This window comes from Microtus pennsylvanicus, chromosome 1 (assembly GCF_037038515.1).
Source record: "Microtus pennsylvanicus isolate mMicPen1 chromosome 1, mMicPen1.hap1, whole genome shotgun sequence".
Classification (NCBI taxonomy): domain Eukaryota; kingdom Metazoa; phylum Chordata; class Mammalia; order Rodentia; family Cricetidae; genus Microtus; species Microtus pennsylvanicus.
In genome coordinates, this window is record NC_134579.1 from 136202137 (window position 1) to 136212886 (window position 10750).

The 10750-nt window shown below is 51.7% G+C and overlaps 1 protein-coding gene across 2 annotated transcripts; it reads right to left on the reverse strand.

Annotated features, from left to right (window-relative positions):
- Positions 1–815: 815 nt before the first annotated feature.
- On the reverse strand, positions 816–7065 carry Fbxo27 (F-box protein 27). 2 transcript variants are annotated; one of them, XM_075987028.1, is made up of 6 exons: positions 6915–7065; positions 6193–6564; positions 4991–5102; positions 4811–4906; positions 3265–3400; positions 816–2000 (listed from the first exon to the last, which is right to left on the reverse strand). In XM_075987028.1, exons 2-6 carry the CDS (start codon positions 6545–6547, stop codon positions 1857–1859), a joined length of 843 nt encoding a protein of 280 aa, XP_075843143.1. In that variant the 5' UTR covers positions 6548–6564; positions 6915–7065; the 3' UTR covers positions 816–1856. The 2 variants fall into 2 exon arrangements, with proteins under 2 accessions (XP_075843143.1, XP_075843132.1); XM_075987017.1 differs by lacking the exon at positions 6915–7065 and adding an exon at positions 6773–6907.
- Between the last annotated feature and the right edge of the window lie 3685 nt (positions 7066–10750).

A 10750-nucleotide genomic window follows, 5' to 3' on the forward strand; every position in this document is an offset into this window, starting at 1 on the left:
ATTTGGGGGTTGCAGAGATATATCCATGATTAAAACTGAGTGCTGTTCTTATAGAGGACCTGAATTCAGTTCCTAGCAGGAGGTGGAGGCAGGAGGATCAGAAGTTCAAGGTCATGGTTGGCTAGACAGAGGTTTGAAGCCAGGGTAGGCTACGCAAGATCTTGCCTCAAAAATAAAACCAAGACCTGAAAGAAGCTGGGTATGTGTGACCTATAATGCTACCATTTGGGAAACTCAGGAAGAAGGATTGTCATGAGTTCCAGGCCAGCCATACCATAGCAAGACTCTGTCTGATAAAAGGGTCAAAATAATTGGCTGCCTATATGGCTCTGTGGGTAAAGATGCCGGCCATCAGGCCAGAGAGCCTGAGTTGGGTCCCTGGGGTGTACAGAGTGGGAAGAACTGGTTCCTTCAAGCTCCTCTGAGCTCTACGTGCTTGCTGCGGTGAACATGCACCTCCACCAAGCACAGAAAGCATGCGTGCTCACGGGCATGCACACGCACACATACACACATATACACCACACACACACATACACACCACACACACACATACACACCACACACACACACATACCACACACGTACACACACCACACACGTACACACACCACACACACACACACACGCACACACCACACACACACACACACACACACGCAGCGGAGGCAGGTGAACGCAGCTGAGGCCAGGCTGACCTACACAGTGAGTTCCAGGCTAGCTAGGGCTACATAGTGAGACCATGTCTCAAAACAGCAATAACAATAGAACAAAGCATAAAAAAAGACCACAACAAAGAAAAAAATATGAACCAGTTTAGGTAAAATAATCAATTTATTACAGTGCAGTTGGCAGACATATATTGCCAGTATATTATTCTCTCACTGTTTGAGAAAATGATAAATAACTTTAAATATTACACAATTACAGAGGTCCCTGAGGATCAGGGCCGGGGCTCTAGGCCCTTCCTCATTGTTTGGGGACAATCTGTGGGCAGATACCCCCTTCAATGAGAAGATCTAGGTGTAGTCATGTGCGCTTGGGTTCACACGGGAGTTGGAATTTTGCTAGCTGTTAAGTTCAGACACGAGCGGAGGGCGTCAGTGAAGGGACAGCGGAAGTCCCTGAGGCAGAAACAGAGGGACAAGGAGGCAATGCTGGGGATGCTTCTTGGTTGGTAGAATATACACTTGGCTTGCACTAAGCCCCTGCTCGCCCCAGCACCGCACAAGCCTGGGAGGTCCTGGTGCATGCCTGCACTCCCAGCGCTGAGTGACAAGGACAGGAAGCTAACGTCATCCTTGGTTTTCAGCTGGGATACCCGAGACCCTGCCTCAGAAAAGGGCTGGGGATCAGTACTGAGGACAGGGCAGCGAGAAACTGAACCGAAACAGAGCAGCTTGTGACCTCCTTGAGACGAGCATGCGCCCGGCACCCCGCTCTACCCAAGCAGACTGAAACAGAGGCAGCTTGTGACCTCCTTGAGACGAGCATGCGCCCGGCACCCCGCTCTACCCAAGCAGACTGAAACAGAGGCAGCTTGTGACCTCCTTGAGACGAGCATGCGCCTGGCACCCCGCTCTACCCAAGCAGACTAAAACAGAGGCAGCTTGTGACCTCCTTGAGACGAGCATGCGCCCGGCACCCCTGCTCTACAAGCAGCAGCAGTGGGCAGAGCTGATGGAGGACTCCAGTGTTCGAGACTCTGAGCGTGGCCAAGCAGGAGCCCCCACTGATCCCAGAGTGACATGTGCCAGGAAGGTTTGAGCGCTTGATTCGTGAAGGATTCCAGTCAGCAGCCCCAGCTCCTGGAAGGCACAGTCAGGCTGTCTTGTCAAAACGGTGGTGGCCTTTGACTAGGACTGACAGACTTGTACAATCACGCTGGAGTTGGTCACTCTGGCCCCATAGTGGCCAGCCCAGAACTGTGTGTCCTGGCCCCAGTGTTCGAAAGACACAAAGCGGACACCCCTCCTGATGTTGGAGAACACATGGCTGACCTGGAGGCAGAAGGAGACAGTCAGTCTGTGTCACAGTTCTCCTGGCCACAGTAAGATGGCGGCCACGTTACTGCCTAGTCCTCTTCTTCTGAAATCTTGCCATGCTCTCATTAACAGGTGGAATCTAAGGGTAGGTGTGTGACAAGCCCCTGTCATCATGGGTGACTGAGGCAGGAGGATGGAAGTTAGAGGATGGCCTAGGCTGCACAGTGGGGTCCGGGACAGTTGGGTTATATAGCAAGAAACTGTAGCAAAAAGAAACAAACAAAAACCCAACCAAATAAAAGAGGTTTTATCAGCAAGAACGTGGCAGAAATTCTAGGTGTGGCTGTGCACATCTGCCATTATTCCCAGCATTTGAGAGACGGAAGGAGCGCAAGGCTAGCCTCAGCTACATAGTGAGTTTGAGGCCAGCCTGGGCTACATAAGGCCATGTCTCAAAAAGAGAGTTACAGAAATGACCTTGAGTGGGCTTATTGAGTGACCTCCCAAACTAGATCAGAACAGGCCAAGTGCCTGGAGCTTATGTCTCCTGGCCCCCTAACCACCATAGAAGAAGTCTGCCTGCCCTGGGGCAGCCATGATGTGAGGAGTCTCAGGGTAGACTGGCCCAGAGATCTCATGGAGGGGATTCTTCACATCATGGCTCCCCCAGGCCTGCAGACTGCTGGTCGTCATGGTCACCCACCGCCACCAGCTGGCTCTTCAGCTCAAGTCACGGTCTGAGAGCTATTGTTGGGCCAAGAGACACTTCAGCCAGACCCGCCCAGCCCAGCTTTCTCCACGTCCTGCCAGGGCAGGGCTAGGGAAATGGTTCGTTGATAAAGGGCCTGGTACACAAGCATAAGGGATCTGAGTTCAGATCCCCAGCACCCACGTCCATGCTGGCTGTGCTGGCATTAGCTCTGATTCTAGTGCCGGGGGCAGACAGGCGGCTCCAGCTTGTCAGCCAGTCAGCTAGCCAATCAATGAACTCCTCGTTCAGTGAGTGATAGCGTCTCAAAAACTAAGGTGGAGGATTCTAGAAAGACATATGGCATCCATCTCTCTGCCTTCCACATATCAAGGACACAGACAGGCATAGCCCCCCCCACATGCACACTCACACACACACTCACACACACACACACACAAACACAAAGACGAGAGACTGTAAAATGACTGCACCTGGTCATGCAGCTCTAACTGTCGCGATGGGACCATCCCAGTCCCCACCACCCCTTTCCCCACCCAGTGAGCGGCTCGTCTTTGGGCAGAGGCTCACCTGCAGGTAGATATTGTTGTTCCATTGTTCAATGGGGTCTGGCACAGCCGAGAACTTATCTAGGACGTTCTGGTGAGCATCAAGAAGCTTGACAAGGAGACGATACCTACAGCCACTGTCGTGTCGAGCTCCCCACCTGTGGGAAGGGGAGGTCTGAATGTGTCACCTCTTTTTGGGGTAGCTGGCCTCCCTGTGGGTACAAATTAAGTTCCTCAAAGGGGTCTTTGGGGGCTGGCAAGACGGCTAAATCAGGAAAGTGCTTGCCACAGGGGGCTGAGGACCTGGGTTTGAACCCCAGAAATCATGGAAGAGCTGGGTGTTAAACCAGGTGGTGGTGTTGCGTGCCCTTAATCCCAGCATTTGCCTTTAATCCCAGCACTTGGGAGGCAGAGGCAGGCAGATTTTCAAGTATAAGGCTAGCCTGATTTACACAGAAACTTTCAAGATAGCCAGGGCTACACGGAGAAACCCTGTCATGAGCCCCCTCCCCCCCACCAAAAAAGCCGGGTGTTGCCAGATATGTTGGCACACAGATTTAAACTCTCTGTATGCAGAAGTAAGTGGATCTCTGTGAGTTTGAGGCCAGCCTGGCCTACAGAGAACTCCAGGTCAGCCAGGGGTACATAGGGAGACCCTGTCTCAGAAGAAAAAAAAAGCCAAAATGCCAGAAAGAGTGATCTAAGCTTCTAACCCCAGCGTAGGACAGGCAGAGGCAGGTGGACCACTCTTAAGGAATGCTACTAGGCTGGCCTCTCCCCTCCACCAAAGGCACACATATGGAATCTGCTCTGAGTCCAGATCTTATGAGATGCGCCTGCTGACTTAGGCGAGTAATTCCAGTTGTTACTGAGGCTAAGACCAGCCCGGGCACCTTGGTGAGACTGCGCCTCAAAATTAAACTAAAAAGAGACCTGTCACACATGGCTTAGTGTTGGAGGCGTCCCCTGGCACGCACGAGGCCCTGGGTTGTGTCTTTGTTGGAGACTCCAGTCCTACCAAACAGTCCACCAGACAGGATAAAGGTTAGTCCCGCCATGGATAGGCGTGGGTGAGAGCTGCCACCTTAGAAAGATCCATAAAGCAATTTAGAGCTGTCCGTGAATGTCACTTCACCCGGGGGCTGTGGTTAACAATGTGGGCAAACAGTCAATTGGTCAGGCATTCCATGAAGCACCAATAAAAATTGTGTACAGGGAGTTGGCCCTGTTCCAGGCATCTTGAGACACAGGATTATCAGGCTGGTAACACTTGACACCTGGGAAAGAGGCCATGTGATCAGGGCTCCACAAGGGTACCCACACTTTCACACTTACAAGGCCCTAGCTGTGTTTCATGTGAACTCATTTTATTTCAGGTCTTTTTGGTTGTTGTTATTTATTTATTAGACAAGGTGTTGATATTTAGCCTATGCTGGTCTTAAGTTCACCTGTGCCACCCTGGGATTGACCACGCTCCTTTTGCTTCATTGTCCCAACTGCTGGGATTACAAGAGTGTGCCATGGGACCCCACGGTTTAGCGAATGACTCTTCCTGTCCCCAGACTCACCAGTCAGAGACCGCAATCTCCACACCGCCACTGTCCAGCAGCTCTGGCCACAGACCCTTCTCCTCCAGGTCCACGACCTGCTTCTTGCGACACCAGCTAGGAAGGCGGGAGAGAGAGGTCATGAGAACAGGCAGGCCTTTCTCAACGAGGGCTCTGGCCCTTGGGGAATGGGGCTTCTACCTGAAGGAAGTCACGAAGCAGGTCTGCGAGGGGGCTCCAGGCACAGGCTTCATGTTCTTCTCCACCACCCAGCCATCCCCGCCGTGCTGCACCATCCACTTGCGCAGGCCTTCTGTAAAGTAAAGCAAGGCTTAGGGAGGGCGACCACAGAACCAGGGAAACTGAGGCATTAGGACTGATGTCAAATTCAAGTGCCCCCCATCAGTCACAGTCTGAAATGGATTAAGAATTCATGACTGCACAAGCTTGGCCTATGACTGCTCCTACCTGTGCCGTGACCCTTGAGTCGAGCCCTTTCGTACACACTATAATAATTTTAAGAAGTTAAAAATGTATGTCTGTGTACCATGTATATGCTTGGTACCTTGGGAGCCCAAAACAGAGGCCAGAAGAGGAAGTGGGACCTCTCTTGGACTCCTGGAGTTACAAATGGTTGTGAGCCTCCAGGTGAGTGTTAAGAACTGAATTCAGGTCCTGCAGAGGGACAACCAGTACTCTTAACCGCCATCTGTCCAGCCCACAAATAACAACAACAAAACCTACTAAAAACATTCAAAGGTAGGAGTTGCCAGAGGACCTAAAATACATTCCCAGCTCCCAATTCCAGAGGAAATGTTTTTCTTTTGACCTCCAACAAGTACACATATACGTTAATAAAAATACATTTAATAAGTGCAAAAGTCAAACAAAATATATTTATGTAGCAATTTTAATTGCTCATCATTGGCTCCCAGGATAAGGAGTTCGCTCCCCTCCCAAGCTCCCTTATGGTTGGTCAGGTCCTTCCAAAGTCACTCTAACTAGGTCAAGTGTGACCTCACTTCCAGCCCCTCCCTCGGCTTTCTTGCCCTACCTGTCCCTTAGGCCCCGCCCATTACATATCTTGTGACTCCGCCCTAGCTCCTTTCACTGGTTCCCTTGTGGCTCACTCCTCCGCACCTCCTATAGGTTCTCTTGGGGCCCTGCCCTGCGTACTCCCCCATCTGGCCCACTGTGATCCCGCCCCCATCCTTTCCCATTGGTTCCCTTATGACCACGCCCTCACCCCATCCACAATTATCCTGTGACTCCGCTCCTCATCCTCTCCTTCGTGGAGCCGCCCCCTCATGCCCGCCCATCGATTACCTTGTGACTCCGCCCTTCATCCCTTCCGGTGGATTCTCTCGTGGCCCCGCCCTAGCAGCACTTTCGGGGCTCCTCACCTTGACCGCAGGGGTTGCTGATGAGGTTACGTCCAAGCGGTCCTCGCAAGCAGAACTGAGCCAGCGGACAGGGCCTGTCTTCGCGGGCCGGGGGCAGGCAGCGGCGGGCTAGCGTCAACAGGGCGCGGCCGGCAGCGCTGCGGTCCCGGGCCAGCACCATGAGCCACAGGGCCTGGCCGTCCACCAGGGCACGCCAGGCACGGCACACCCGGCGACAGTGCAGCAGCAGTGCACGCGGGGGCACGTGGCTCAGCACCAGCAGGAGCAGCTCCGGGGGCAGACGGCTCAGGTCCAGCGTCTCCCGGGGATTGAGCTCCGGCGTGGGGACCCGGGCCCTGGAAGTCCAGGAACCCATGGTCCCCGCGCGCCCGCCTGGTTGGGATTGCAGGAAAGGAGGGGGTCAGATGTCAGTGACCAGAAGCCTCCGCGACGCGCAGCTTCTGCTGCCCTGCTTTGCAGCCGCGCGCCCCGAGACGCCCCAAAGCCATCCGCTGCCTCCCACGTCCCCTCGCCGCCTCGCTGTCCCCAAGCCTACCCCCACCCCACAGCTGCCACCCCATCCGAGCCCGCTGACGCTCACCAGCACCCCTGCCAGCTCCCCTCCGCGGCCTGGAGGACCGCATAGCCCTAGCCCTGCTAACGCCGCCGTTGTTGCCAGGTGGGACCTCTCTGAGACTCGCCGGTCTCTCATTTCCTAAAGTCCCAGCCCTTCCAGACCCCACCTCCTTCCTGCTGAGGAACCGTGGGAATCCAACTGATGACACAGACTGTGCCGGGGCTCTGGGGTAGTTCTAGCGAGCCTGCAACAATCCTCCACTTGGAATGACCCTAAATCCGCAGTAGATGCCTGGCATCTGGCAATAACTATTATTTTGGCTAGGCTTCCTAGTGGGAGGCTCCACCCCTAAACGCCTTGAGCCAGTCACCTTTAATGTCAAACATAATCATTCGTGATTTACAGGAAAAGGCAGGCTTTAGAGGACGAAAATAACCCCCCCAACCAAAAGCATCAGATAAAGTTTTCTGTTTCCCTTTGCCAAGTTAGCGCATCTCTGCCCTCACATCACAGGAGAGAACGCTGAGGCTCGCAGAGGCCAAGTGTCCTCGCGAAGTGAGCGCCCAGCTAGTAGGTGCAGATGGTTTTTTTCCTTTGAGACAGTGTCTCGCTTTGTAGGCCTGGCTGGCCTGGAACTCACTGTGGCAAACTCACAGAGAGATCTGCCTGCCTCTGCTTCAGGAGTACTGGAACTAAAGGCATGTATGACCGGCTTTTTAAAAATTACTTTTCAATTTTTTTTTATTTGTATGGGTGTTTTGCCTGCGTTTATGTCTCTGCCACTTTTGTGCCTGGTGCCTGGGGAGGCTAGAGGGGACATCATCGGGAAACCCTGGACTTGGGTGACTGTGAGCTCCTATGTGAATGCATAGAACCCAGCTCCTCTTAGAAGAACAGCCAAAGTCAGCACGCCAGCCCGGTTTGCAGCTGAGTCCCAGGTAGGGCCCATGCTGTCCTGGAGCTCACTTTGTAGCGGAGTGAGTGTTGACTCTGAACCTCTGCCTCTGGAAGGCTGGAGCTCGAGGCAAGCACCCCAGACCCTGCTAGCAGAATCTCTTCTTCCCATCAGTCTGTCAGCTCTGTGGAATGCAGATGTATGCAGATATATATGAGTCATGTGCTCCCTAGTGAATGTCAATAAATAAAACTGAACCTGGCTTCCTGCACACACTGAGCTTGCTTTGTGGATGGAGAGGCATGACCAACAAAATAAGTAGACACAATAGACAGCCTGTGTGTATGTGTGTGTGTTCATGGCAACATTGTTATGTCCAAAGTGGCCGTGCTGGTGACAATGTCCTAAACAGAAGATAACCAGGAGCCCCACTTAGACCACCAAGAGACTCCTTTAATCCTCCCAAAGGACAACTACCTTGTCAAGGGCTTCCAGTGCTCGGCCAACCCAAACAGCCTGTGCCACCTCAAAGGCCCCACCCTGCTGACCTCCAGGAAATCCTTTCTTTCTACCAGTGCGGCGGTCTAGTTTTGTGGTCTCACTGTACCCCAAACACAAACTTGTGGAGGCCCCTGCTGGCTTGTGGGAGCTGATTCTCTTCTCCATGCTTTTGTGGGACCTGGGGCTTGTACTCCGGTCTTTAGGCTTGGCAGCAAGCACCTTCACCCACCCATCTTTTCCCACCAATCTTCGTGCGTCCATCGTCAAGAAACACTTTCCCCTTGAGACATTCAAAGGCATTTAAGAGAAGATCAGTGTATTGACCACTCAGTTTGAATAGCTAACCTCCTGCCAGGCTCTTTTTTCTCTGCTTCCACCCACTCTTTCTCCTTGGGCTGTTTGAGGCAAAGGTCAGACATGAGACTTTCTGTTCATAACAATGCAGTACTTTTCATGCCATGTCCTGGGTGTAGGGAAGGCAACTTCATGGCCCAGCTGTGGTGGTGTACATCGGCAATGCCAACACTTTGGAGGTCGAAGCGGGAGGGTCAGAAGTTCAAATTCATCCACTGCTGTAAATATGTAATTCAAGGCCAGTTCAGGCTCCGTGAAACTCCATCTTTAAAGAGCAGGGGGGTAGAGAGCTGGCTCAGGAGTTAAGACTGCAGTTCAGTTCCCAGCACCCATGTCCATCTCTAAGGGCTTAGAACTACCTGTGAGTCCAGCTCTTGGGGATCTGACGCCCTCTTTTGGCCTCTTCAGGCACTGCACTCACAAAACAAATTTTAGCTAGTTGTGATGACTCAGGGCTTTTTAATCCCAGAACTCAGGAGGCAGAAGCAAGTGGATCCCTATGAGTCTGAGGCCAGCCTGGTCTATAGAATGAGTTCCAGGGCAGCCAAGGCTACATAGTGAGATCCTATGTCAAAAGAAAAATCTTAAATTTTTTGTATAAAATAAAACAAATAGTAGCAAAGTGTAAACACTGGCCAGTTTCCCTTTCTAATTTCCTAGTTCTCTTCTCAGAAACAGTCCTTGTTACTTCTGCAATTATTTTTTGGGTTCTCTTCTGGAGAAAAGAAATATACAGAGTTGAGAACATAGTGGGTAGAGCCGGGTATGGTGACTCACACCTGCAATCCCATCAGAGGATGAGGCAGGAGGATGTTGGCTTCAACCTGTCTGGAGCACATGAGAGTTTCAGGCCAACCTGGGCTACATAGTGTCTTTTTTAGAAAGATAAAATGAAACAAGAACCAAAACGAAGAGTGGGAAAAAAAGAAGCAGCAGCCTAGGGCCCTTTGGGAAATTTCCAGAACTTGGTGGGGAGTGTAGTTCGGGAATTCACACCCACAAAAGGTCTTGGCTAAATAGCTGACTCAGTTTCCCCTATTCCACGTCTCAGAGAGAATGTGTAGAAAGCCACCATCCTGACAGACCTAGTGTACAGATCTTTATTGGCTTTTATTTCCAACTCTAGAGCCCAGTGACACCTCACTCAACAATGCAGAGAGGATGTCCGAGGGGCTGAGCAGAGAGATGGAAGAGGCTGGGGAACGCAGCCCAGAGGACAGAAAACAGACCGGCGGTTTCACAATGGCTTTCCTTGGAATGAAAATGCAGAGGAGACTTCTGGCTCACACAGGCCTACTGGGGATCTGGCCTATGGTTCCTCACCAGATTTAAAGAAAGTGACTTTCAATTTGGTGTCTTGGAACCTTAGCCTTAGTGACCCATTTGGTTTGGCGCATAGAGCTTACTACAGAGCTCAGCCCAAACTAGCAGTCTCTCTCTCTCTTAAATTACTTCATTTTTTGAGTTCGAGACCAGCCTGGTCTACAATAGCTAGTTCCAGGACAGGCTCCAAAACCACAGAGAAACCCTGCCTCGAAAAACCAAAACAAAAAAAAAAAATTACTTCATTTTTGAGGTTAATTAGTTAATTTGTTTGTTTTTGTTTTTTAAGACAGGGTTTCCCTATGGAGCCCTAGCTGTCCTGGAACTTGCTTTGTAGACCTGGCCTGGCTGGCCCTGAACTCAGAACTCAGAGATCGCCTGCCACTGCCTCCCACGTGCTGGGGTTTATTTTTTCTGTATGTTATGTTTTACCTGCATGTCTGTCCATGCACTGTGTGCATGCCTAGCACCTGCAGAGGCCAGAAGAGGGTGTTGGATTCCCTGGAACTGGAGTTTTAGACAGTTGTGAACTGCCATGTAGGTGCTGGAAATGGGAGAGTACTTGCCAGGCATGCAAGAAGGCCTGGGATCCTTCTCCAGCACCCCATGGGCGTGGTCGTGTGTGCCTGTAATCCCAGCTCTGGGGCGGTGGAGGCAATGGGATCACAGGTTCAGGACTGTCCTTGGCTGGCTATGGAGTGAGTTCCAAGGCAGATTGGGCTTCATGAGACACTGTCTCAAAAAAAAAAACAAACTAGTACACAATTTAGTCAATTCAAAAACACTTCTCGCTGTTTATTCTGGAGCCAAATTCGAGTGTCCCTGACTGGGGACACAGATTCAGATCCAGGCTTTGCATAAATGCGTGTTCTGATACAGTGAGAGATCCGTGAAGTTTTTGTTTGTTTGTTGGATGGTTGGTTGACTTC